Here is a 21,465-nt window from a genome sequence, read left to right on the forward strand (position 1 = left end):
GCTGCAATCCCACCAAAATACTGCTAGCAGCTAGCTCTCCATGAGCAGGTCACCAGCCACTACAATCCCACAGAAGCCCATTAACTTAAAAAAGGGGTCTTTTAAGACAGGAGGAAAAAAGATTAGGTAGTTTGGGTCATTGGAAGCACCTAAGCCATTCTCAACCTGGACAAGTCAGTTCCTTTTTAGAACAAATACACATTCAACAGCATTTTGGGTGACTTCCATTTCCAGTAATATTGTTGTAACATAGGAAAGAAAGGTATTGTCCTGGTTTTGGCTGGGATGGAGTTGATTTTCTTCCTATTAACTGGTATAGTGCTGTGTTTTGGATGTAGTGTGAGAATAATGTTGATGACACGCTGATGTTTTGGTTGTTGCTAGGTATTGTTTACGCTAGTCAAGGACTTTTCATCTTCCCATGCCCTGCCAGATGTGCAGGGGGCTGGGAGGGAGTGTGGCCAGGGCGGCTGGCCCAGCTGGCCAATAGGCTATTCCATACCATATGACGTCATGCTCAGCATATAAGGCTGGGTGAAGAAGAAGGAGGGGGGGCGTTCGGAGTGATGGCGTGTGTCTTCCCAAGTAACCGTTACGCGTGATGGAGCCCTGCTTTCCTGGCGATGGCTGAACACCTGCCTGCCGATGGGAAGTGGTGAATGAATTCCTTGTTTTGCTTTGCTTGCATGCGCGGCTTTTGCTTTCCCTATTAAACTGTCTTTATCTCAGCCCACGAGTTTTTCTCACTTTTACCCTTCTGATTCTCTCCCCCATCCCACCTGGCGGGGGGGTGAGCGAGCGGCTGTGTGGTGCTCAGTGGCCGGCTGGGGTTAAACCACGACAGTCCTTTTTGGCGCCCAACGTGGGGCTCGAAGGGTTCGAGATAACGACAGGTTTGATTGGAATGTGCTAGATTGAATTTATAGCTGTTACTGCTGTTTAGCTATTAATTCGCAGGCTCTTGTGCTTGCCATGGGGCTTGCTTGCCTTAATGCGTATTAGAGTCTTGTGCTCGTTAGTGGCTGCTTTTTTGCTCTTGCTGCTTGCTGTACTGCTGCGCTGCTTATCGTCTTACTGTGCTGTGCCTGGGAACGTTCTGATAACAGCAATGGGGATGCGCCTGGGCTGGCAGATGGCCAGGGCATCGCTGCTGCTTCTGTGCTGCTGTGCTGGACAGGCTGGAACTGCAGTGTGAACTCGAGTCGAAGGGACTGTGACCTGTGGCTGAGTCCACGCGGGAGCAGGACACCCCGAGGCGTCTGTGACCGAGGATAAGCCCATGCCCAAGCAGGTACATCTCGAAGCATCTGTGGCCGTGATTATGTCCGTGCCGCAGCAGGTATACCTCTGAAGGGATTGTGGCCCAAGGATAAGTCCACACTGGAGAAGGTACACCTCGAAGCATCTGTGGCTGTGGATAAGTCCATGCTGCAGCAGGTACACCTTGAAGTGTCAGTGGCTGTGCATGAGGTCATGCTGGAGCACCTCAAAGCATGTGGCCGTGGATAAGCCCATGACAGGGGAGGTACACCCCTGGAGAGATTGTAGCCATGGGTAAGGCCATGTCGGAGCAGGTTTACTTCTGAAGGGACTGTGGCTGTGGGTAAGGCCACGCTGGGACTGGTGCACCTCGAAGTGACTGTGGCTGTGGATAAGTCTATGCCGCAGCAGGTATACCCCTGGAGAGACTGTGGCTCATAGGTAAGGCTCCACTTGGAGCAGGTACACCCCTAAGAGACTGCAGTCTGTGGATAAGTCCAAGCCGGAGCAGGGGCAAGGGGAGGAGTTCATTGCAATGTTAAACCTGTGGTCTGGCCCAAAGGGACCGGGGTGGAGATTGTAATGGATATACCTTTAAATTGTTGTAACCCATGATTTGAGTTGCATGTTATAGGAATTACTATAGCAGGAACCACCTGAACCAATGGAGGACAAACTTTACAAGAAGCAGCGCAAGTGCAGCAGTGACCCGACCTGAGCCGGCTTTGGTGCCCAGTAACTCCACGCAACACACCACCTCTGCTGACCTGAGTGACCACCATAACAGATGGAGCCCAAAGTCATGGACTAAATGAACGCAGTGGACATTTTGTGGACATTTATGGATATTTTATGGACATTTTACAGGGGTGGTCCATAGACTAAGGGAATGATATCTGTGTATTATATCAAAAGATGGAAAGGGGGATGGTGGGTAATGAGAATGTATTGGATAGTGTGGGACCTGAGCATGATGTAAATGGTATGGAATAAGGGGTGGATACTGTCCTGGTTTTGGCTGGGATGGAGTTGATTTTCTTCCTATTAACTGGTATAGTGCTGTGTTTTGGATGTAGTGTGAGAATAATGTTGATGACACGCTGATGTTTTGGTTGTTGCTAGGTATTGTTTACGCTAGTCAAGGACTTTTCATCTTCCCATGCCCTGCCAGATGTGCAGGGGGCTGGGAGGGAGTGTGGCCAGGGCGGCTGGCCCAGCTGGCCAATAGGCTATTCCATACCATATGACGTCATGCTCAGCATATAAGGCTGGGTGAAGAAGAAGGAGGGGGGGCGTTCGGAGTGATGGCGTTTGTCTTCCCAAGTAACCGTTACGCGTGATAGAGCCCTGCTTTCCTGGCGATGGCTGAACACCTGCCTGCCGATGGGAAGTGGTGAATGAATTCCTTGTTTTGCTTTGCTTGCGTGCGCGGCTTTTGCTTTCCCTATTAAACTGTCTTTATCTCAGCCCACGAGTTTTTCTCACTTTTACCCTTCTGATTCTCTCCCCCATCCCACCTGGCGGGGGGGTGAGCGAGCGGCTGTGTGGTGCTCAGTGGCCGGCTGGGGTTAAACCACGACAGGTATGTTTGTCTTAAGCATTTTCTTCTTTCAAACAGACAGCAGAAGGAACAGAGAAATTACAAGAGGTAGTGAGTTTAGCAAACCTGCACATAAAACAATCTTTCATAAGAATAAAATGCTGCATTTATAGCTGTAAATGTATACACCCGTATAATTTAAAAATACAAAGATACTTTAACTGTGTTTCAGGGCTTGCTCTTTTTTAGTTCAGAGAATGAAATGCTCAAGTGCTGGACTTAAAGTGGTGAACCTCATTGCATTGGCAAAACCAAACCATTCATGGAGCACTGGGCTTTTAACTCATCATAAGTGAGAAAGTTAAACTCGGCAGTTAGTGTAACTAGTGTTGTAACTAAGTGCAGTTGTGTTCTTCACACTGTGTACGTTTTGACTGGCTTGTAAAAAGAATGTAGAAGTTCATGACTCTCCCTGGCAGCTTCTTGAGATGTCCGAAGAAAACATGATCTGCAACATGTTTGGCCACAGCCTGACTCCGAATGAGAAGACAGGTTTTTATCAGACAGCGGAGAAAAGTCAAAGTCAGCTACCTGGAAAAGGAACATCAAAGAGAGAATTTTTAATTCAGGTCCTACTGGCTCAAGTGAGTCCAGCAAGAATACTTTGGGCCAGAAACGGCACTTGGTCCTCAACCAGTTTCAGTCAGTCACCAACTTCAAATAGACTTCTGATTTATACCTGCTGCACACCTGGCTCATAGGCAGTCTCCCTAGAGGTATATTATTCATATTGTGAATTAGGTACTTTCCAAAGGGCCACAAAAGCTCCTTTTGATTCAGGAGCTCATGCTTATTACAAATACGATAATGTAGCAAGTGAAAGCTACACCAGAGGTGGAAGGGACCTGGGAAGATAAAGGTCACATACTAGGGTCAGGTGACAATTTAATGCTGCTTTAGGTGACATACCCACTCTTTTTTACTATCCTGTATCCTTTCTCACTATCCCCCTGCTTTCTTTCACGTAACCACTCTGAGGTAGATCCTCCGGAAGGGATACTTCAGCGCAAGCACCTGCTTGGAAATATTAACAAACTACCCATGATAGCCCTGGCAACTTGACTTATAGTTATAGTTCTCCGCAACAAGGCAGAAGCATGCCTGTGCTTAAAGGGTTTGCCTACACTGTTCAGATTTTTCCATGGAACGGATCAGACATACCAGGGAAATGCTCCCTCCCTCTTGCTTTGTCTGGGGATTAAAGGAGGGACATGGCTGAAAGGTATCTGATCACTATCCCAGCTCAAAGTAAGAGTAACTGAATACCTCCACGAGATCTTTTTGTTGTGTGTTACTTCGAAAGGTCGTGTACAGCACCAGTCCTAGCATCACTGAAACCAGGGTGATGCAGAGCAGGACAAAGAAAGCCGGGTGGATCCCTAGGAAAGAGCACAAGGGCACATTCCCGGAGTGATACAATGCACTAAGAGGCAACAGTGAAAAGGAAATGATGTCTTAGGAGAAGTTTTCATATTTTTAGAACAAAGGACGTGTGTAACAGAGAATAAATTTTTCAGCCCAGATAATTTCAGGTCTTTCTGAAATCTCAGAAGTGGGAATGCGGGGTTGTGAGGTTGTAAGGGTCTTTCTCTTTTTACCCCTCTTTTTCCTTGAAAGCCTAAAAAATCCAGTTACATCCCCCGGGTGTTTGTACCTCTGTGGTACCCCAAGAGGATAGGAAGGAACCTCATCTTCACAGCAGCTGGCAGCCTCCAGCAAAGAGGATTTGCACACTTCGCCCTGAATGCACACCAGTGCCCTCCGGAGCGAGCCGCCCCGTCTGTATGCAAGTGCTGGCCCACAGTGAGACGGTAAAACCGCTCTGCATCACAGCCTGGCTGTCCCCAGCTCAGGTCCTCTTCACTGGGCCACTTGACCGCTTTCTCAGATGATCCAGGGACCCAGGAGGGGCATCTGTGAGCATGCATGGGGGAGACGCAGGGATTGCTGGCTGGGGGGGACAGAAACCTGTGATGAAATGGAGGCCTAGAAAAATCTACCCTTAAAAAAAACATAACTAAACTAAACAAAAAGAAGAATTGAGACTGCTTAATTAAGGGAGCGTTACAGACACATATGTTTTTCTAGTTATCCTCTCTAACCACAAGAGTCAGACTATTTAAACTGAAAAATATGCAATTGGAGTACCTCGGCCTTCCCAGGAAACTCATTAGCTTCAAGACGCTCTTGCGACTAAGGGTTCAGCAGGATGCGAGGAGCTCAGAGCAGCTACAGTAGGCACATTACAGGCTCTCCTTTCTCTTCCTGCTCCCTATGCTTTTGGGGATCTATACCATTTTCCAGAAACCTCATCTGCAGACTAGCAATTGTCCCTGACATGTTTGAGACTGTTCCCTGACAGGTGGGAATCCCCGGGCTGCCCAGACTGGCTGCTCCTCACCTGTTGGCCACACTTTTATTTGATGGTACGTCTGCAGCATCGTCACGCCGTTCTCCACTCTGACGCTGAGGCAATACTGTCCAGCATCACTGAAGGTATGGCTGAGGTTGTAGCAGGAGCCATTAATCACCACCAGATGGCATTTTTCACCTTCAAGTGGAATGCACTCAGACTTTATAAGCCAGCATAATGCCAGCGGTGGGCTGAAATGACAAAAACAAAAAGAAAAAAAAAAACCTAGGTGAAAGTTTCGCAAAAATTTTGGCTAAGAGCTGATGAGTCACTTGGTTAAAATAGCATAATAATTTTTAAAATAATGAGGTTAATCTAAATACAAATGGAGAAGTAATTAACTGCACAATTGTTTGGTTTATAGCATTTGTCAATTGAAAAAGTTCTTTGTGGTGCTTCTATAAAAGCAAGCCTTTTAGCTGAGAGCTAAATACCTGTGTGGGTCATAGGCAGGCCATTGTGTGTAGAAAACTCTACCGTCCTTCTCCAATAAAGATAAAAGGAACCTTTTTTCCTGCCCTTCCAAGGGAGTATAGGTTGTTTTTCCTTTGTTCTTTTCACACAGTGGAGATCACTGTCTGTGCTACTGAAATGCACCCAAGACTTCTCTGATTAAAAAAATCCCACAACCAAAACTGGAAAGAATGTAAGATGAGCTCTGTACAATGGCCTAATAGCTGGAAAAGGTAAATAAATTGCAAGGATCACAGTGCTCCTTTACAATAACAAAAAGGGTTTTATTTGCTATTGAGCAATCTAGGTGCAATCCATGTGTCTTCTCACCGTGTCTAGTTGATGCCTTTTATTTACATTTTCAGACTCTTGTTCCAACTGATTCTGCTTGGACTCACCTTATGCACTATGGACTTTGATTCTGCCGACAGATAGAGCTTTTCTTTACCCCATCTTATTAGCATTTTGGTCCTTATCTCTCCTAGCATTCTCTGCTAAAGAAAGCAGCATGTTTATGTGTTTAGCTCATTTTCTAGCTTTGTTTTTGATAGGCCATCTCTCAAGCCTTTGTCGTTGCTTCTCTATCATAAACTCCTATTGCGTCAGTCCCAGTCCTGTGGCCAGGAGGTTAGGTCTGGCAAACATTGTCCATCCTAAAACCAAGCCTGCTTTTAGGGGTCTCAGGTTTGCCTGTAATGGTTTTTGGCTGTTCGTATTTACTTGTATGCCATCTCCAGTTTCCACTCCTGCCAATGTGCCATTCACTTTCTGAATGCAAATTGTGCTGCTTTGTCTATTAGGACTATTTATGCCTTTGGCAAATGACTCTGCATTGGGTGCTGCTCGCTCCATCTTACACCCCTACTAACAGCCGTGCCTGCTCTTTTTTTTTTCTTTTTTTCTTTTTTTTTTTTTTTTTAAATCCAGTATTAGCCTAAACAGCTCCCAATAGCAGAACGTGAAAGTGTTACCCTTCTGGAGAATAAATGACTTCTGTGGTCATGGAGTTTTTATGGTAAAGGAGCTTTCCTGAGTGTTTCAATGGTATTTAAAATGCTTCTGCCATACAAAAAACCTCTGATGTGTTCTAAATCCTGCAGCTTGAGAGAGCTTGTGCTAGGATCAAGGTGCTCATGACTCCTCTATATTCCTATAATCCTCACTGCATGGAGCCTCTCTGTCTTATTCATCTTGTGGCAATCTTAACTTTGCCAAAATTATTCCCCAAACCCATTACTCCATGTGCCAGTCAAGGATCGCTGCTATGCAACAGGACTCTGAATACAGTTGAATTTAATGGTGGGGAAATGGGTCAAGGAGAAAAATTCAAAAGAAGTTTTAAAATGTAATTTTTCCCACTATTTTTCTCTGGCTAGTTCTCTTCTAACATTCTCTTTACAAAGATATAAAAATAATATTTGCTTTATGTAGCAGGGTTTCACTTTTCTGTAAAGATGCAGGCTGTGTCAGGCTCTTGGAGTTCATGGTATTTCAAGTCAGGAAAAAGCAATGTTCAACAGTATTTTGTTCAAAGGAAATTTCTTTCTTGTTTTAAGAAACAGTTCTGTGGAGTGCAACTGACTGTTCTAAGGAAACAGTGGGGAAAAACACTTAAATAGACAATGCTTTTTGGGGAAAGGAGTTGTGTTTGCTACTTACGTGCCATTGATATGAAGAGATAAACTCAAGTTTTCCATTACGTGCGTCTCTCTGGAGCCCACTACATTAATACTTTTAACAGCATCTGAGAGGAAGGAAAAAAAAGCATGTCACACTCCACATGTAAACTTGAAATTCAGTGGTTTTCCAGTGAAGGTTTGTTTTCATAGACTTCACAGATTTTAGCTCCATCAGTCACACAAACAATAATCCTTGCCTTACACCCAAAAAGGAAACCTAGCGGTAGAACTGTTGTAGGTTTTCTGAATGTTTTGTGATTTATTTTTAATATATAATCAACTAGTTTATTAATCCTGTACATTTTTACTTATGTGTTTATTTAGTCTGGAAGCTGATCAAATCAATAAGACTTTCCTAATGCTTATTTTAACTAATTTATATTTTAGGGATAGCTGGCATAAATTAAACAAATAAATCCTCTGTAAGTTACAGTAAATATTTTATTGTAAGTTTTAAGTGTATGTGAGACTTTCGTGAAAGACAGTGAAACTTTTGGTAAATGAACAAGAAACAGAAGATTTTATATATTTCCCTCCATTTTTTCTGCACTAGAACAGCGCAAAGTCCATTTTGCAATGGAATCTCTTCATTGAATAATGTTGACCAGTTCTTGCATGTGAAACAATGCTGAAGTTGTATTATCACATTAAAACTAGACTGTATCTGTACATAGATAGCAAGTTCTGTTCTGAATATGCAAAATGTTTTATAATTACCTAACAGCTCCAGAGCAGTGGTAAAATCACCAGTTTTCTGCACCGTTTCTCTTTCGTGTATGATGCTTCCAATTTGCTCCCATTCAGCTACGACTTTCAGATGCACCGTGCGATTCCCCATGGTAGAGCAGTTATAGTAGACAAAGGGTTCCTTGGTAATCTGATAAACTCTATGGGTAACATGAAAAGATTTAGAATCAAAATTGCCTTTTACCAAGTCCTTGCGTATTTCTGATTTAGAAAGGAGCAAGCTCGAATATATTTTCTTTATAGACAATGCTACTGTCGGCAGTGATTCTAATTCTACTTTATGTCCGTATCAATGAGGATTAATGTCTGTGGCACTACCAATAAAACTACAATCACTATAAGACCCAGAGTATATTTATGCATTTTAATCAAATAAACTAAAGATAATGCTAAAAGAATTCACAAAATGGAATAGGAGTAGTCAGTAAATTACGAAAACTACCTTTATAGCAGGTGGACTATAAGCTAACTGAAGCACTAAGGCGGGAGGGGGAGAAAGAAAGAAACAAAAAATTTAGTATTCGAAGACTAAAGCTTACATTTCTATTTGCATACACTTATTTGTACTGGACATATATTAATCCTCTGAGAAGGAAAATAACTGAATGTCTTTTTTACTCCCTACTGCAGAGTGACTTAAGGGTTAGATACTACCCATGATTTTATTTCTGACTGTTATGAGTTATGTTGGAGGTTTTTTCCCCCTCCATTTTGTTATTAGGTAAGCATTAGGTGTGCACTTCTATATTATTTGAGAGACCTATAGACTTTCAAAAGCTCCTCACCCAAGCTGTGGTATGTTTATGGGTAGCTGGTCATAGTAACAGCTACTTACTGCCCAATTACAAGACAGTATACTGCTTCCGTTTTCCTTAAATGCACAAATTATTCACATATTCAACAACAACAACCTGCTAATGGAGATCTGCAGGTGTAATGATGTTTTAAAATAACAATTTACAATAAGTTACTTTTTCCAGTTCATTCAGTTCGGCTTATTGCACGCACAGTAATACACCTAAGCATATATTTGAACAAGAAATTTAGGTCTTTAAAACATCACCTTTTTGTGAGTATGCAGTGACTTCTGTGCCAAAGTTTTTGTAATTCATCTGGTTAACATGCTAAGAATGTATCAACTGACAAAGGTGTATGCTTTGTCCTATGATTTAATCAGGATGTTTCTCTAGATGAGCATGTAAATCAGAGCCATCTTGAATACTCATTAAAGCAAACAAAATAACCACACCTACCCATCTCCAAAATCCCAGTTGTAGACAAATGATGCTGACTTGAAGTAATGACTTGGGTCATGAAGACAGAAGGAAATCCGGCTCATGGTGCCAGTGGAGGAACTAGAACCACGCGTGATAAATCTACTGTCTTCTATCTGGGCAATGGTAAGATTCCCTGTTATAAATTCTGCAGAATAATAAGGTGGAGAAAGAATGACAGCATATATCACTTTCATAGCATGCTCTGTGTGAGTATCAAAACATTATTTAAAACGTACTGCATAAGTCTTTCTGTGTCCTAGTCCAAGTGGTTAAGTGTATTTTATATCTATTACTCAGTGGTGTTACATGTGTAGTGAAGCAGAGAGATTAAATTACTTATTTAGGGTTATACAACGGGCCATGATAAAGCTTCTAATAGAACTAAGAGAAATAATCCTAGACTGATTGAAGTCAATATCAATTTTTACTATTGATTTAAAAAGAACTGGGATTAACATCAAGTGCCTAGATCAAGGGGTTCGGAATCAAACCAGTATACACGCCCTTCATGTTGGGGGTGGTGGTTTTTGTTTGTTTGTTTTGTGGGCTTTTTATGTTGCTCTTTTGATTCTTAGTTTTAGCTACTTCCACAAAAATGAAAATTTGACTACTATGAATAACAGATGTGCTATATATTGTGAATACAGAAAGGGTGAAATTTTGATTTTGATGTCTGCGAGAGATCCTATGCTCAAGTTTGATTACAAGGACTGGCAAAGGCTGATCTAAAAAACCTCTAACCTATGAATAAAAAGGTATGATGATACGCTTATCAGCTCATTATAAAATTAATGGGATATTAATTACCAGTAACAGAGTCTTACCTTGTTAACAATTCATTAAATCTGGTTAACTGTTCTCTTGATGCACAAATAAGAATCACAATTACTGCTTCAGATGGGGCTGGTAACTTACGAACTGGAGTTGTAATTTATATGAGTTATTGGCAAGTACCTCTGGGCCCTCGTGAAGCCCCTGTGGGTGCTCTTGCTTGGGGAAGGCAGAAAGGTACAATGGGATCTTACCTTTCACAGCTATAGAAAGCTTCTATCCCTTTTGCTTGTGGCATGAGAATATAAGACAGTGAAAAGCGAGAAAGGAATAAGTAGATATTCAGCAAGGCTGCAGTTCTTAAGGGAGAAAAGATCTCATGTATACTTTTATAAAGCTTGGTGTTTCTCAAAGAAAAATCTCAATAGCTATTCCCCAAAATGTCAGCTATGCCCTATGATTAGCTCTTTTGTCCTCATGCATGTCCTTATCTTCGGCTGGAAGCTGGGTCTATTTTGGAGCGTATAAGTAGAGCATTGGGACATGTGGTTGGAGGGACGTGATTACTGGTCTCTGAAAGAAGGGATCCCCTGAAAGAAGGGATTGTGGGAAGCTGTCAGATGATATTACATGTCAATCCCTGTATCAGAGATTAGGTTAACCATACCGCACCATTGGTCAATTTGTCAAGAAATGCATATTTATGGTTATGAATATTCCCAGTAAGCTGAAATTGCACTTAGCAATATTTGGAAATGCAGCCATGACTTCACATCCAATTTCAGTACACTCAATCAGAACTTTAAAAAAGAATGTAATGGCTCTGTTGGCTGGTGTGCTGATGGCCTAAGTTTTTGCTATGTCATGCAAGATGGAAAATCAGTAGATTGCCACTGCTGCTGACGATCCTAACTTTAGGACTAGAAATGCTGGGAAGAAGTACAGGAAGCATTGTTTTAGGAGTCTGGACATCACTGACCAACGCTGGTGTGTGAACTGCAGCTACTGAAGCATCTGGTTTCTAGTTCAGTTTCTCTAAGTGACAGAGGCAGGAAAACATGGGCAGGTTCACACTTGCTTCCTGGATGTAGGTAGACTACAGCACGGCCCAGTTAGTACAGTGCCATCCAAAACCACCTTCAATCAAAGGGCTACACAAATCAAACTCTGTTGGCAGAAGCCGTATTTACGCCTGGCTTTCATTTTTCTGATGCTAGTAAAGGCAGCAAGCATCCTGATGTAAACTGACTTCCTGAAGAAGTAGAAGTTGTAAAGCCATTTTACCTGTAATCTGAAGCATGGTGACATTTCTAGCAACTGGCCGACATAACCAACAGTTTCTATGAGTCACCCAGACAGACACAGGAAAACTCCCAGGAAATTCACCAGTCACATTAATTGCGGAGTTAAACTGCTGCTCGGATCTTTCTATCAGAATTAGAGGAGCATAAATCCAGTTAAAGTGATACAAGTTTGATGCGACACTGTCATTCTTCATACTTAGACTGGCGTGAACAGTAGCTTGAGCTCCTGTTGTGATGGGACCATTGTTGGTTATTTCCAGACCATACTCCTCTGTGGAAATCAGAAGGAAAAAAAAAAAAACCCAAACCTTGTTGTATTGCATTTTTGATTTTATTTATGTATTTACACATTTTAACTAGTCAGCTGTAGTTATGTGACTCACAATGACACTCATCCCAGCAAAGATTTTACCACCTTTTTTTTTTTTCTTTACCATTTAAAAACCTGGAACAGAAACTGGTGCATATATATATATGAGTTCAAACAAGTAGCATTAAACAACATGTTAGGCTTGGTCCTAGAAATGTTAATACTAGAAGGGAGCTTCAGACTAGAACATCACAAAAACTTTGATGAGGTTTTATAGGCAGAGCTGGGCGCTGGCTGTAGGTTCAGTGTCACTAATGATGTAACACGGTCACTAAACTTCCAGCTACTGGAAGAAAGTCAATCTCAGCTCTAATCTCTGTCCTAAAAAAATGAACTTTCAAACTCAGGTAAGATTTCATCCAATAGAATCCTTTGTCAGCCCTGTTGACCAACGAGTCTCCCCCATCTTCCTCCTAACTGAACAAAAAAACCTCAGTACCAGCTTCTTCTTCTCTACGGTCCACCACTGACTTCCTTTTCCAGGAAAGGACCAAAAATCCCAATGTAAATGAAACTTGTACCATGCCCTAGTGGCAGATCAGTTGCCATCCAGAGGGACCTGGACAAGTTCGAGAAGTGGGCCCCTGTGAACCTCATGAGATTCAACAAGGCCAACTGCAAGGTCCTGCACATGGGTCGGGGCAACCCCTGGTATCAATACAGGCTGGGGGATGAAGGGGTTGAGAGCAGCCCTGCCAAGAAGGACTTGGGGGTACTGGTGGATGAAAAGCTGGACATGAATCGACAATGTGCGCTCGCAACCCACCCAACCTGGAGTACTGCCTCCAGCTCTGGAGTCTTCAACACAGGAAGGACACGGACCTGTTGGAGGGGGTCCAGAAGAGGGCCACGAAAATGATCAGAGGGAGAGAATGCCTCTCTTATGAGGACAGGCTGAGAGAGTTGGGGTTGTTCAGCCTGGAGAAGAGAAGGCTTCGGGGAGACCTTATTGTGGCCTTTCAATACCTGAAGGGGGCTTATAAGAAAAATGGGGACAGACTTTTTAGCAGGGCCTGTTGTGACAAGACAAGGGGGAATGGTTTTTTAGATTCAGACTAGATATAAGGAAGAAATTTTTTACAATGAGGGTGGTGAAACACTGGCACAGGTTACCCGGAGAGGTGGTAGATGCCCCATCCCTGGAAACATTCATGGTCAGGTTGGATGGGGCTCTGAGCAACCTGATCTAGTTGAAGATGTCCCTGCCCATAGCAGGGGGGTTGGGCTAGATAACCTTTAAGGGTCCCTTCCAACCCAAAGCACTTTATGATTCTATGAAACAGCAAAGCATGAGAAGTGCAGGACCTGTGATACTGAACCATCCCTGCTGCTCTGGATCGTTCCCCGTTATCTTCTCTGCCATGTTTACACAAGCTACTTACTTCAGCTCTTACAACTACTGCAATGGGCAGAGTGAGAGTAAGGTTGGGTCTTATGGAAAGGATGCATTCAATTTTTCAAAAAAATAGCAGTGCAACAATATTAAATGTCCTGCATATGTTAAAAATTAAAAAAAAAAAAACCAACCCCAAAACCTCAAAACAAAAAGAAAGGCAACAACCACTGCAAGCTGTGAATTGGGGCAGAGCTGGGAGTAGGATCTGCTTGTTTGCTTCCAACATGGAGCATATTCCCTCCCTGCATCAGTGCTCTGCCTGGCTATCCTCTCACTGGTGAGCGACGGGGCAATGCTGGGCAGAGCAGCAGAGCTGTGGGGGTTCTCATGCTGGTGACTTTCCTTCTCCTCTCCTTCAGTAGCCACCAGATTGCTAATAGGGACCTGAATCTTTGAGCTTCAGAAGTTGCATTTCTCACTCATCCATGACCTGTAATGTGGAGGGAGCACTGTGCCGCCTTTCCTGCACCCATCAGCTTGGAATGGAGTGGAAGGAGAACCAAAAGCATTTACTTAGTGCCTGCATTTTATTTCACAGATTGCAGGTGCTGAGCAAATCTGGATGCAAAAGCACTGTGAAAAATAACTGTAACATTACTGCCTGAGCAAGAACTCCATTGTTCCCATTTCACAACATAAGGAATGGCCCTGAGTTCAGATTTTTGATTTAATAGAGAAATGTTTGTGATTTGATGAAATCTGGCACAGAGAGGTTTCAGGTCTCTAGAAGATTCAGGCTACCCTCTGCTTTGTTTCAGCAGAACTTGGGGAAAAAAACAGCCAGCTACTTCATGCTTATCTAGCACTTCTCCTTGGAGCTTATCACGGTGCTTTACGAACCTGAAGCCCAATAGCTGCAGCAGTTGGAGATTAAGTAGCTAACCCAAGGTCACTCAGTGAGTCACCGTCGGAGCAAGACATTTCATCCAATTCTGGGATTTCTTCTACCTTTCCGACCTCTCTTTGCAGAATGCAGCACAGCGGGGCTACCATAGCAAGGGACAGAGGCTGCCCAGGTGCCTTGTGACCCGCTGTGCTGGGTCAGCAGAGGAAGCAGAAGTGCAGCTTTTGGGTTAGGAATTGCAAAGCAGAACCCTGGCTCCCCGGGATGCCCCAGCTTCACTGCAAGCACCAAGGTCGCAGTGCCTGAGAACGAAGTCTGGGGAGGCAAGAGGGTGCCCGGAGCTGCCTCCATCCCCTGTCGTGGCCAGCAAGCCCGGGCAGGGAACCACCACCATCCCCACAAGTAAAGCAGCTCACGCCTGAGGTCTGCCCGCCTCGCCCCGCCGCCGCAGCTGCCCTCGCCCCCTCGCCCGCTTCCCAGGAACCGCTCCCCGGCGGCGATGACAGCGCAGACCGGCGGCCCCTTACCTGCCGCCGGGGCGGCGCGGCCGAGCAGCAGCACCACGCAGGTCAACCGCAGCATGCTCGGGGCGGCGGGGGCCATGGGCAGGCACCGCCGGGCCGGGTGTCGCCGCGCTGGGGCCGGGCGCTGCCCCCGAGGCCGCCCGCGGTACTGCGGCACCTCTGTCCGCGCCCCCGGGACGCTCCCCCGCGGCAGCGCCCAACCAGCCTCTCCCGGGGGAAGTTCCTGCGGGGTTGTGTTGCCAACGTGACGGGCTGCTGCAACGCGCCGGGGATTAAAAAAAAATAAATAAAAAGCATAAATGCTGCCCATCTGCGGAGAGGGTGGGCACGGCTCTGAGCGGGTGAGCGTTTGGGAAAGAGTTTGTGTTTTGGTTTGGTGGCTGACACGGCGAAGATAAAAGTATTTTCCAGGCTCTGGTGGTGTGAGGACGCCTCAGCCACGGGCACTTTGGCTGCGGTTACCCGGTCGCTCAGCGTCCAGGCTGGCGGCTCTTCGTAAGGAGTCCGTAACGCAAAGTGTGCAGTGGGAGCTTCTGGAGAGAGCCAGAAGAGCGGCTCTCACAAACGCAATGCAGTTGTTTTTTTTTTTTTTTTTTTTAAGTACTTATTCGAGGCCCTTTCTTACTCCTGGCTGCATTTTTTTTTTTTTTTTGTACGGATCCTCTACCGGCTTTGCTCACGGTTCCCCGGCGCGGCGGAGCCGCTTCTGCCGCCGCTTCCCCCGGCTCGCCGCCGCGCCGCGGCTGCAGCGGCGGGGCGGGTCCGCGGCGGGAGGGGCCCGGGCCTGCCGGTGGACCGACAGCGGCCGCGTCTGCCCGGGGTAACTCCTCGCCCGCTGTTAGCGGCGCCGCGCCCGGCGGCCGCTGCGTTAGCGGAGACGCCCGGGGCTGAGGGGAGGACGGGGCTCGCCGGCCTCGCCTCAGGCAGCGCGGCCCGGCGGCGGCAGGAGCTGGCAGGTGCGCTTCCCAGCTGCGGCGAAGCCGCCCCGGCGGAGCAGGGCAGGGGGTGTCCGGAGGTTGCGGGTCCCCCCGCGCCGGGGCGCGGTGGAGGCGACCAGGCGGCGCCGTGGGCCTCAGCGCCCGCCTCCACCCGGGAGATGCGCGGGAGGCGGGTAGCGGGAGGAGGCGGCCGGAACTGGGCTCGGGCGCTTCCGTTGCGCCCATGCGCTGCCGCCGGCCTCCGGGAGCAACAAAGGAGGGAGCTGGGGGGCCAAGGCCGGCCGAGCCCGGTGAGCCGCGGGGTGAGGAGCGCCGGGGGGCGGCGGCGGCAGCGCCTCGGTGGGGCCCGGGCCCGGGCGCGGGGGCGGGGTGAAGCGAAGCGGCGGGAGGCGAGGCCCGGCGCGGTGCAGCCTGTGGGGCGGAACCGGCGCCCGGCTGGGAGGAGGAAGGAGCCGGAGCCCCGCCAGCACGGCGCTCGGAGGCCTCGGGCAGGGGCCGGGAGCTGGGAGGGCCCAGAGACGGGGGGAAGCGTTGTTGCGGTCGTTGACGGGCGCCTGTGTTCACAGGGCGGTCGCCTCGGTGGGGATGGGGTCGACGTGATGGCGCCCTGGCAGCGGGGAGCGACCCGGCGGCGGCCAGCCCTGCGGCGGGGAAGGTAAGGGGCCGCAGGGCCCTGCGGCAGCGCCCCGGCCCCGGGGCAGCCGCGGGGGGGCTGGGTGGGCGTGTTTGCGGGCACTCTCAGCTGTCAGTCGCGGCGGGCGCCGTGAAGGGCGGCTCGGCTGAAGCGGGCTGTGTAGGAGAGCTGACAGGAAAGCGCCCAGGTGGGGAGGGAGGTCGCCGGTCTTTCAAGCCGAATTTGATTTCAGGTTTCGTTGCAAGCGAGAAAGGCAGCTGGCGGCGGCAGGACAACTTCTGGGAGCGAGTCCTGCCGGGGTGTGTCCAGGGGTAGCTGTAAGTTTGGGATCGGGCCGGGTGGGAAGACAAGGTAACAGCTGTGCGGCGCCGGGAGCATCCCTGAGCCTGCTGCTGCTTCTGCGAGAAACGAAACCAAACAAAACACGTGAATGTTGACGCTGTGCTGTGAAGGGCCCAGTAACCACTTGTATCTAGAAGTGCGTTCCTGTGATACTGAGCGCTGTAGGTGCTAGGCATTGTATTTGTAAGCCTAACTAAATGTGACAGTTCTGGTTTTTGGAAAAGATGTGTCCTCTTCAAGACGTCAAAAGAATGGATGTAGGTGATGTGATAGCTGCTGCTAACCAGACATGTAAACTAACAAATATTTTTTTGTAGGTGTGTTGGTCTTGATTTTATGTACTGAAAGCTGATCCTTCCTCCTCCAAGATGGCATTCGTTTCAGCCCAAGGGCCTACGGTGGTGGACCAAACCACTTTGATGAAAAAATACCTTCAGTTTGTGGCTGCTCTTACAGATGTCAATACACGTAAGATACTTTTTTTCTATTGAAAGTTACAGTTCTTCAATAGTTTGTTTCATAAACATTGCAGTATTGTTTAGACAGTTGATAAATGTGTGTTGAATTCACTTTGAATTTTGTTTGAGTTTTGATTTTTGAAGAAGCAAAGTGATGAGTAATACTTGCATGAGCCGAAGTGAGCGAGCTTGTGTGCGTGTGCAGTTGTGTGATGGTTGTTTGTAAGAATTGTGTGCCTTAAAATTGGGCAGTGATAACTAAACTGATAAGATCTGATTGCTTCTTTGATCAATGAGCCTGGTGTATTCCTTCATGATGTAGTTTTACACTTAATTTTTTTGCTTGAATTTCCATTTTCAGCTGATGAAACCAAATTGAAAATGATGCAAGAAGTCAGTGAGAATTTTGAGGTAAATAAAAAAAAAAACCAACACCAACCACACCCCAAACAACAAAGCCCCACCAAAAAACCCAGCCTTCTGAAATGGCAGTCTTGTGCTAATGTATGTTGGTTTGTTTTCTGATGTTATGTGGTTAAAATATTAATATTAGTATCTTGTGACTTATGATTTATATTGTTATAAGTCATTGATTTTAGGTTTGTATTTAGGAATTAGGCAGGTTATTGAAGAATTACGACATTTGGACTTAAAGAGCTCTTTCATTCTCTAATCTTTATTCAGTAAGCATTTAAATAAAGGTGAATTAATAGATTTTTCTTCCATTTTGTTGAATGATGTGAAGTTTCTGTATTTAAAGCTTTCTTTTGTTTAGTTTAAATGTGTATTGTGCCCTCACGAAGCAGAGGCCCCTCTGATTCCTCTGAGTAGTTCCATAATGTAGAAATGAGGGAGGAGTTGTCAGGTGCAGAATCTGACATCAGGAGTGGAGATGGCTCTAGTGGCATCTTTTGCATAGTGATGTACCATCAAGTTTAAATGAGCGGCAGAAGAAAAGGGAGAGACAATTTAAACCAACCTTGTGTGAGCAGAAATTATACTTTAGTTGAATGCTTAGTTATTACGTGTCTGTTCTGAAATTACAGAGAACTTGTTATTTTTTAGAATAAGTTCAAGATCTTAGAATCACTGTAAATTCTCTCTGTATCTGGTTTTTTAGTCATGTTGCGATTAAAAAAAAGTGCTACCACTGTAACATATTCTTTCCTTACCTGTTTATTTGAAGTGATCTCGCTAAGTCCATGATAGGGAAACATAAATACATATTCTAGTCCTGTTTAATGTCTTTGGATATTTTTAAGTAAGCTTTATGCAAAGTTACATCCAACAGGTGCTGGATGTTGAAAGCTCTGCCAATTTTAGTTGTTTCTGAGTTATCAGTGGAATTTCCTGTCCGGTGAATTTTTTTTGTTTAGTTCAGGTTAACATAGTGGAATAATAAATTTAGAGCCGGTGTAACTGTATTATAAAAAAAAAATTAAAAGACTTAATCCTTGCTTAGTGTGTGTAAGCGAGTAAGTAGATGTCTGTGACAGTTCCGCATCTATACGCGCATGGGGTGAGCAGAGCTTCATATTACTGTAAGTGACTATCTAAAAATATCTTTGTGGAGTTTTACATCTGTTTAAGTTGACCTGCCGTCTCTGAAACAATTTGTTATCTGAGTAAAAGAATGGTTTTAACAGCTTAGTCTAGTGATCTGTTTAGAATCTGAAGGCTTAGTTGATTCTCTTTGCTTTTGTCTTCAGTAGGGAAGAGCTTGTTCAATATTTGTTTTGATAATGTTCAAGATGGAGTAGCTTTCTTCTCTTGCAACTTTCTTGATTCTGTAGTGTGATCCTACATAAAGAGTTGATGAATTGACTTATGCTGAAGTACAGTTCTGTTTTTTGGAAAATACTTGAGAGAGTAAGAGGAATCACTAATACAGTGTTAGTTTCCTTTTTTCCTTTGGAGGGTGCGGACAGGGATTGTTGGATCCATGGGCTGCAGGTGGATGTCTGCTCCACTGTTAACCTCTATGGGCTGCAGGGGCACAGCCTGCCTCACCATGGTCTCCACCACGGGCTGCAGGGGAATCTCTGCTCCAGTGCCTGGAGCACCTTCTCCCTCTCCTTCTTCACTGACCTTGGTGTCTGCAGAGTTGTTTCTCTCACATATTCTCACTCCTCTCTCCAGCTGCAACAGCCGTTGTGCAGCGACTTTTCCCCTTTCTTAAATATGTTACCCCAGAGGTGCTACCACCATCACTGATGGGCTTGGGCTTGGGCTTGGCCTTGGCCAGCGGCAGGTCTGTCGTGGAGCCAGTTGGCATTGGCTCTATCGGACATAGAGGAAGCTTCTATCAGCTTCTCACAGAAGCTACTCCTGTAGCCCCTGCTACCAAAACCTTGCCATGCAAACCCAATACAGGGGTAGAACTGAATGTGAATTGATGATTATGGAGGACTTCTTCAACTGAGGTTTAAAACTGAGGTGCTTCACCATAATGTTATCCACTTGACAGTGCCAGCTGTTGGGCTAGTTGTTAGGGCGTTGTTCTGGGTTAGCAGAGGATATTGCTCTTCTAAACTGATTTCTGCATGGAAACGTGATAGTTTTGAATCTTGTTTCTCAGAAATGATCTGTTTGAGGGAGAATTTTTTCCTTCTCCATTTCTTCATAGAAATTCTGTATTCCAAATGGGGAGAGAGGAGCATATTCGTTGTCTTTCCAGTCTCTGTTTTGGAGGAGCAAAAGCTTCCAGAATCAACCTCCATGGTTGCTGCTGATGTTTTGTGCCAGCAGCGTAATTCTGAACTTGGTTAGAGTAGTGGGGGTTTTAGTTTCTTGTTTGGTTCAGAACAGCAATTCATAGATACCAAGAGTGCTGCTAATTTTCTGCTCCTTGCTGTTTAGCAAAGATATTGGGAAAGTGTTTTCAGAAATTTAAGCTAGGTTTGTGAAGGTATGCTTTTCCTTGAATGGATTTGTGAGCCACTTTCCAAGAATGTGGCAATACTTGTTTTATTTCTTGTTGGAAATTTTCCTTCCTTTCTTCCTCCGAAGTAGGACCATTCTCATGGCATGGAGTTGGGGAGGCTAGGAGTCTTTCAAAATTGGAAAGACTATAGGGGAGGTGGAGGAGGAGAAGATACAGACAGATTTTCTTTGGAAGACCTTTGAGGTGAAGAGAAGATGCGGTCTAATCTGCTGTTGATAATACCCGGTCTTGCATTGTCGTGGTTTAACCCCAGCCGGCAACTAAGCCCCACGCAGCCGCTTGCTCACTCCCCCCCCAGTGGGATGGGGGAGAGAATCAGAAGAGTAAAAGTGAGAAAACTCACAGGTTGAGATAAAGACAGTTTAATAGTAAGGCAAAGCAGCTCACACAAGCAAAGCAAACCAAGGAATTCATTCACTGCTTCCCATCGGCAGGCAGGTGTTCAGCCATCTCCAGGGAAGTAGGGCTCCATCACGCATAACGGTGACTTGGGAAGACAAAATGCCATCACTCCGAATGTCCCCCCCGCTTCCTTCTTCTTCCCCCAGCTTTATATGCTGAGCATGACGTCATATGGTATGGAATATCCCTTTGGTCAGTTGGGGTCAGCTGTCCCGGCTGTGTCCCTTCCCAACTTCTTGTGCACCCCCAGCCTCCTCGCTGGTGGGGTGGGGTGAGGAGCAGAAAAGGCCTTGACTCTGTGTAAGCACTGCTCAGCAGTGATGAAAACACCCCTGTGTTATCCACACTGTTTTCAGCACAAATCCAAAATGTAGCCCCATACTAGCTACTGTGAAGAAAATGAACTCTATCCCAGGCAAAACCAGCAGACGTATTTAAGATGTTTTTTTGCCCTTGTTACGGTATCTGTCTGCTTGAAAGCCCTTGAGATAAAAAAGACTTTGTTTGCGCAGTGTCTAGTATAACACGATTTATGATTGCGTGTTTTGAAATCTTATTGCAAAGTAGAGAATAGTAGTGGAAATCTATAAAAGGAGGTTGTTTTATATAACTTGTATGTTATTCAAGGAATAATGTGAATAGACCCCTGAAATATCTATATTGATTTTTCAAAAGAATGCTGCGTTCTTACCTGTACCTTTATTAACAGACCAGTATGCTTCTGTATCACAGACACTTCAGAGAATTGCCTAACAGCAAGTACATAAACTGCAGCTGAGTTTCCAAATAAATGTCACAGTGGCCAGATTAGATTTTTTTTTTTAAGGCAGATGCAGCGGTTGCAGATGGAGGAAGCTTGCTCATCTAATATTTTTTCTGGCTTCAAACAAGTGGACAGTAGTGCAAGATCATTTTCACAGTAGAAAGTAATGCTCAGTTTGGGTGATGTATGTGTGTACATATTTGCAGAAATAACTAAAATTTCAATTTGACAGTGGCTGAAAAGTCTTGGGAATCCTAGAGCAATGAAATGTGAGTGTTCCTGTCAATCTTGTTCAAGAACACCTACAGTGTTGTTTTTTTTTTCCCCCATTTAAAATAGCTGTATG

At 45.4% G+C, this 21,465-nt stretch overlaps 2 protein-coding genes across 6 annotated transcripts in view; one reads left to right on the top strand and one right to left on the bottom strand.

Annotated features, from left to right (window-relative positions):
* Positions 1–279: 279 nt before the first annotated feature.
* TMEM130 (transmembrane protein 130) lies at positions 280–15,062 on the bottom strand. Its single transcript, XM_075165222.1, is given in 12 exon segments — positions 280–3,391; positions 4,127–4,239; positions 5,262–5,464; positions 7,386–7,470; positions 8,123–8,292; positions 9,406–9,574; positions 11,485–11,775; positions 14,642–14,756; positions 14,759–14,803; positions 14,805–14,867; positions 14,870–14,918; positions 14,920–15,062. Coding segments are annotated over 12 exon segments (1,509 nt in total). The 5' UTR covers positions 14,949–15,062; the 3' UTR covers positions 280–3,214.
* A 702-nt stretch (positions 15,063–15,764) lies between these two features.
* TRRAP (transformation/transcription domain associated protein) overlaps positions 15,765–21,465 on the top strand; it is a 101,807-nt gene continuing 96,106 nt past the window's right edge. For 4 of the 5 annotated variants that reach the window (XM_075165217.1, XM_075165220.1, XM_075165219.1 and 1 more), the window contains exons 1-4: positions 15,765–15,866; positions 16,143–16,231; positions 16,870–17,020; positions 17,372–17,421. In XM_075165217.1, coding sequence (XP_075021318.1) covers positions 16,921–17,020; positions 17,372–17,421 — 150 coding nt within the window. In that variant the 5' untranslated portion in view covers positions 15,765–15,866; positions 16,143–16,231; positions 16,870–16,920. Of the gene's footprint in view, positions 15,879–16,142; positions 16,232–16,869; positions 17,021–17,371; positions 17,422–21,465 lie in introns of all 5 variants that reach the window. The other variant, XM_075165218.1, reaches the window with a different exon arrangement.

The sequence above is a fragment of the Calonectris borealis genome, chromosome 16, assembly GCF_964195595.1.
Source record: "Calonectris borealis chromosome 16, bCalBor7.hap1.2, whole genome shotgun sequence".
Lineage (NCBI taxonomy): Eukaryota > Metazoa > Chordata > Aves > Procellariiformes > Procellariidae > Calonectris > Calonectris borealis.